The following is a 6502-nucleotide window of genomic DNA, read 5'->3' on the forward strand; positions in this document are numbered from 1 at the left end:
CTATATGTGATATAGGATCTGAACCAGGTGAGGGCAGTGTCAGTAATTTCCCATGTTTCACCTATATTCATGTGGAAGCACTTTGAGATTTTGCAACTACATTGAAATATGCTAAAAAAAATGTGTGTATTATTACTTTGGAGATCGTATCTCACACTCATGCGGTCAATACCTAGAACTGTAAAAGAAGGCAAAACCAATGTTATTTTATCATTTCAGCTTAAATTAATTCCTGGCTGTGCTGCCATATATATGCAATGGATCCAAAGATTGTGGCGCAAGGCACTGAAGTAGCAATGATGGAAGTGACAACACAAAGCTACTAGGATATTTCCCTTTCCAATGAGGGAAGAAAAAACATAGAGAAGTCTGATTCTTTCTCCCTCATTATCATTCTTTCACTTCCCCTGCTTTCTCTCTTTCCTCTCTCCCCTCCCTCGTTTTCCGGCACTCATATGGATGGTGCTTTCGATGATGTATGTCATCAGCAGCGTGCACCAAAAAGCTGTCTGATACCCCATTACCAGCATGAGAATGTGCTGTGACTCGTGAAAACAAACAGCATTCGTTTCCAGTCATTTCCATCCCGTTCCCCGTGGCAAACTCCGCTTTCCGGCAAAAAAATAAATAACGAGAATATAAAAAGCACCAAGCTACTCAAAAAATCACATATTTAGGGGAAAAAACAGAATACAACATATTGTGGCCTTGCGTTTCAAATTGCATAAAGCCAGCTTATTGCAAATAAATATGAAAAGACAATAATAAACGCCATCAGCGATCGAACTGGCTCTCTCACATAAACATTTTAATCGGCAGCATAATCTGAAGTGCACTGGATGTAAAATTACACTTTCAGTAATGCTCTGATATTAGCATTGGGTATATAGACCGAACACATCCATTATGAACAGGTAAAAAAAGCTTAGGCTGTCAAGTGAACAGAACATCATCAAAAACAAGAACAACAGTCTGTATCCTGCTATGATTCACTCGCTGTACCTTAAGGTAATATGAGAATGACGTACATAGTACACAATATTGGAGAGGTGTTCAGTGTTCAGTATGTGAACTTTCAAAGTGAACTGGGAGCGTAAACATAAGGTCAGACTCAGTATGGTCAAGACGTTTTTCATTTCCCCCAAATTCCCCCACTGACCATATTGTTTATCCTTTTTTTATTGTTTTTCCACACTAGTACCTATACTGCAGAATAATCTCAGAAAGCTTTTCTGCTTATTTCCCTTTTCAAAAATTCTGAAATTAAAGAGGTCATCATGAAAGAAATATAAAGAAATTGAGAATATCTGTCTGGCCTCTTCGTCAGTGTGAGATGTGTGAGGTCACGGTAGCTTTTGAAATACTTACCTATAAAAAAATATGAGCCAAACGTTTTATCATTCCTTTACACATGTTCCTTACAAAGAAACCCCAACGAGTGAAGCATTTTCTGGGAAAAAAAGCCTTTGCCTGCATAATTGGTGATATTAATATTATATTAGATCACATTAAATATGTAGTGGCTGAAGAAATCCCATTTTTTTGCTCTGTTACTCACATGCTGACATCTGCAGAGTTGACTGAATCGGAATTAGAAAGTTCAGCTCGATCACAAGCTTTACAGTACATAATCACTTAAGTGCCAACGACATTCGCCTTTGATTCTTCAACAGCAGCCTTGGCACAAAAGTGTAGTTTCAGAGTGAAGGATGTTTCCACTGTCACCTTAACTGCCAGCTCCCTGGTTGATCCTTTTATTGGCGATGGCTTGAGATCCTCTTGATCTGCAGAGTGATGGGGTCATCAGTCTTCACTCTCTGGGTTCACTAGCGTGTCATCATAACCTTGAGCCTGACATGCTCACTTATATCGGAATTCAAGCGAGCTCCTTCACATCCAATGGGGAGAACTTCCAGAGCCTGTCAGAATGACAAGGGAGTGCCCTGAGGGGGGAGAAAAAAGGGATACACTATTTGCATGAGGAAATAAAGTTGGATCTCTCGTTTGACAGAATATATTATCTGTTTTACTGATTGGCCTGTAACAAACAGTAGCAGGCTGTGACGGTTGCTTAATCCTCTGTAACAGCAAGCACTGAAAGCTAAACGGCATGTTCTTAATGGACCGTTTTATCCACTTTTGTCTCTTTTTTATTCCAGATCTGTGCTGCAGTGGCTGAACCGGGTGCAATCTTTCCTCTACTGCAACGAGAATGGCTTCTGGGGCACCTTCCTGGAGAGCCAGCGGACCTGCGTGTGCCACACGGGTGTCACCTTGTGCCAGCGGCCCATCCCCTGCGTGATTGGTGGCAACAACAGCTGTGCCATGTGCAGCCTGGCCAACATCTCGCAGTGTGGCTCATGCAACAAGGGCTACAAGCTGTACCGTGGGCGCTGCGAGCCGCAGAACGTGGACTCCGAGCGCAGCGAGCAGTTCATCAGCTTTGAGACGGACCTGGACTTCCAGGACCTGGAGCTCAAGTACCTGCTGCAGAAGATGGACTCGCGCCTCTACATCCACACCACCTTCATCAGCAACGAGGTGCGTCTGGAGACTTTCTTCGACCCGCGTTGGCGCAAGCGCATGTCTCTGACGCTCAAGAGCAACAAGAACCGCATGGACTACCTGCACATGATGGTGGGACTGTCCATGAAGATATGCCAGATGAGGAACAGCAGTGTGGATCCCATGTTCTTCGTTTATGTCAATCCGTTTAGTGGTAGCCACTCGGAAGGTTGGAGCATGCCATTTGGTGAGCATGGGTACCCTCGGTGGGAAAAGGTACGGCTGCAGAATTCCCAGTGCTTCAACTGGACCTTGCTTCTGGGCAACCGTTGGAAGACCTTCTTTGAGACAGTGCATATCTACCTGCGCAGTCGAGCCAAGGTGCCTACCGTCCTGCGCAACGACACAGGCCAAGGTCCGGTGGACCTGTCCGACCCCAACAAGCGGCAGATCTATATCAAGATCTCCGACATCCAGGTGTTTGGCTACAGCCTGCGCTTCAACGCCGACTTGTTGAGGAGCGCGGTACAGCAGGTCAACCAGTCTTATACGCAAGGGACCCAGTTCTACTCTTCATCCTCCATCATGCTTCTGCTGCTGGACATTCGGGAGAGGATTAACCGCTTGGCCCCTCCAGTGGCGCCCGGGAAACCGCAGCTGGACCTGTTCTCCTGTATGCTGAAGCACCGGCTCAAGCTTAACAACAGCGAGATGATCCGTGTCAACCATGCCTTGGACATGTACAACACAGAAATCTTGAAACAGTCGGACCATCTGACTACCAAACTTTGTTGAGATTGAAAAGCTAGAGAGAGAGCAAAGCTACTACTGAATATAAACAGTTTGGAGAGAACAAAACAAAAAAAAAAAAGAAACAAATCCTTTTTATTTTCCTTTTTTCATTTGGGACCTTTTTTGTTCTGCTTTTTTGATGTACTATTAACAACTTTGTAAGTGTAATTGTTAAATAAGAAACTAAAAATACAGAGATTAAGCCTTTTAGTTCACTAAAGAAGATTAATGAAAGGAAAGAAAAAAAAAGAACATGACTGTACCATATTTGTCCGAGCATGTCTGTCACTTCCTAACGGAGCATTAAGAGAAAAGAAAAGAAAAAAAAAAAAATTAAATTCAACATCCGGTGACAAAGAGGCCTTGATATTACTCAGAGGGAACAAAGGTACATCTGAAACTGCCATTCTTTACTGGGTAACATTTTTAACAATGTAACAAAGCAGACCAGAGGTTTCATCTTTTGATTTGAAGACTTGTAAAGCAACACGTCATAACACATAGAGAATGCGTCTCACTAGACTATAGGTCTATATAATTTAAGGACGCAAAAAGGAATCGTTAGCTGTATAGTGTTCTTTCATACCCTGGAACATCCCTCTGAGTGTAACTGGCTGTGATTTTGAGAACAGGCATGTTACAAGGCACCCAGCCAGTCAGTCATTTTGCTCTAAAACACAGTCAGCTGTTTATAGCTCTAGTTTTGTTGATGCTAACGCTTATCGCCATATGCTAGTCGGATGTGTCATTTGAGCGTGAGTGACTTAAGCTGAGTCTTGTTTGTCGGGCTACCTCTGGTGTGTTTAATTCCATCCCTGTTCTTCAGCAAGGTAGAGTCCCCTATTTGGTCCCAGAGCACAGCATCTACGATCCAGAGACAAACAATCAGTGCTAACTCGTAAACCTAGCTTCGCAAAATGTACAGCCTGTGACTGCTAATGTGTCAAACTTTTCTTCTTCTTCTTTTTTTTTTTGGAATTCTTGTTCTCAACACTGAGAACACTTTGTGGGTCATCCTATCACACTTGCAAGAGGTTGACATAAAGCCATACATTTCCCAGAGGGATGACAAATAAAGAGAGGCTTGTACACATTTATTTTGTGAAAAATTCCTATACGTTTCTTTTCCAGATGCTTTTTTTTATTTTATTTTTATAATTTTCTAATGGAAGAGCTCAGATGGAATGTGTTCAGGATTGAGGGATGGCAGTTCTCTGCATTGCCGTGAATTACGAAGCTTAACAACGGTATATTTAAAGCTTTGAGTAGGCTATATAAGGTCAACTATACACCATATGTACACAATTTTTGTATCTTCTATTCCTTAGTACAGTTCAGGTTTAATGTATTTGACATTTCGAATTGATCACTTGCTTTATTCCTACAGCTTGACTGGGAAAATAGTTTGCGCTAAAGTAACTTACACTAGAGTTAATGTTGGGGTAGAGGGAACACTACGCCATCCTGATAAGTATCAATCCTGATTATTATTGCTATTAATATGATTTCCATTCTTTTTATCCAGTCTTATTAAGTGCCTGTTACCTGTTACCTATCCCTTTAACCATTTTCAAAAGGTTTTTTCATCGCAGTTTTGCAAACATAACACTGTAACGTCTGATTTTCACCAGTAATGCCCCATCAGTCAGTAGGAAGAGGGCAGAAGGAAAGCTTTGTCAGTCCACGCTGTATTCTGCATGTATTGAAAAAAGTAACCATTTTGGGAGGGGCCATAAGTGTCCTCCTTTACTGAAAACACTTAAGATGTATATTATATATGTAAATAGCTACATTGCCTTGGTATAGCCATGGAATCCAAATGCTTTTCTTAGATCACCGCAAGTCTATGGGGAGCAGCTTCAGTCCATGATTGAGACAACTTTAGCACAACATGCGGAAAGGATTGCAAGGATTGCCCCCCAGAAATGTATTCTCTCACGATGAAAGAAGAAGAAAAATCACCAGCCTGTACCAAACCTCGCCCCTACCAACTCTCCCCACCCCAACCCCCACCCATGCATAAAGCACATAAGCTGTCCTTTCTTACGCCTCTTTTACAGAACGTCATGTACAATACAGCCACACCTTTCCCGTAGGTCTTTCAGTGGGGTCAGTTTGATTGGCAAACAGCTTTCAATACCTTGTCTATGTAATTTCTGCTGTTCTGTTGGAAAAAAAGGAAAAAAAGTCTATATCAGCTTTCTTCAAATGAATGTTTCATATAATAATCTATTTCTCATTAAAAATGCTATATTTAATAAGAAGAGCAGTGCTTGTCTGTACCACTTCTAAAGAAAGGGCAAAAAAAGAGGTTACTTTAATGAGATGAAAGTACAAAGCCAGCATCAATAGGGATCAACAGCCACCCTACACTGCTGACAAGACATTTGCCACATAATGCAATTACAAATGCATTTTATTTACAACTTCATTTTTGGTCAGGGATTTTACTGTCAGACAGCTCTTTGTGGGCTGTAAACTAAACTGTCTTTCATAAAACCCCTCCAGCTGCTAACTGACCTCTGAGATTAGGGGTCATTTTGTTGGTGGTGGCACGCTCCAAAAGGGACTTTTGTGTAACAGAAAATGAATGGCATTTTCAAAATTGCCCCTACACCCTGTGGTCAACAAAAATGTTCCAAAGCCGACTTTTGTCCTACATACAATGACCTAAGTTGCATACAGTCCAATCTGAATGCAAAACGAGTGCACAACAGTTTTGTTGTCCAGTTTCATCATCGGTGTATCCATATGCTCACACTCACGTCTGATAGGTGTGTGTGTAAATTTGACATTTTAGCAACCTGACAATGGCTTGATTTGCAGTCCAATCATCAAAATGATTATGATTAACAAACACTAAGCTGTTCATTTGTGCAACTCGTTCTAATGTTGTACAACAGTTTCATGAATTGGTCTGAATTGTCATTAAGTAAAGTCAAAATAGTAATATTGCTACATACATGCTACAAGCAAGCTAACGTTCCTACCCATTTAACTGATATCACTAGGGTACATGAGAGTAAAGCTGCTATTCTAACTATGCACTTCAACACTAGTGTAAACATCAGCCACTCAAATTGTAGGCTAAAACTGCCAAAGCAACTTAACCACCACTCTTGACTAAGCTTGCTGGTTTGCATGTGGTACTTTGTTGAGGTCTGCTGATCTTTTGTGTTAGCTTGCATGTAGCATGTGTAGCAAT

The 6502-nt window shown here is 41.6% G+C and overlaps 1 protein-coding gene across 1 annotated transcript in view; it reads left to right on the forward strand.

The window, feature by feature from the left end:
* Nucleotides 1–5555, forward strand: part of brinp1 (bone morphogenetic protein/retinoic acid inducible neural-specific 1) — a 155684-nt gene extending 150129 nt beyond the window's left edge. Inside the window, exon 7 of the mRNA XM_036580661.1 lies at nucleotides 2160–5555. Coding sequence (XP_036436554.1) covers nucleotides 2160–3300 — 1141 coding nt within the window. The 3' untranslated portion in view covers nucleotides 3301–5555. The remainder of the gene's footprint in view (nucleotides 1–2159) is intronic.
* Nucleotides 5556–6502: the final 947 nt, after the last annotated feature.

The sequence above is a fragment of the Colossoma macropomum genome, unplaced genomic scaffold (genome assembly GCF_904425465.1).
Source record: "Colossoma macropomum unplaced genomic scaffold, Colossoma_macropomum, whole genome shotgun sequence".
NCBI classification, from domain to species: domain Eukaryota; kingdom Metazoa; phylum Chordata; class Actinopteri; order Characiformes; family Serrasalmidae; genus Colossoma; species Colossoma macropomum.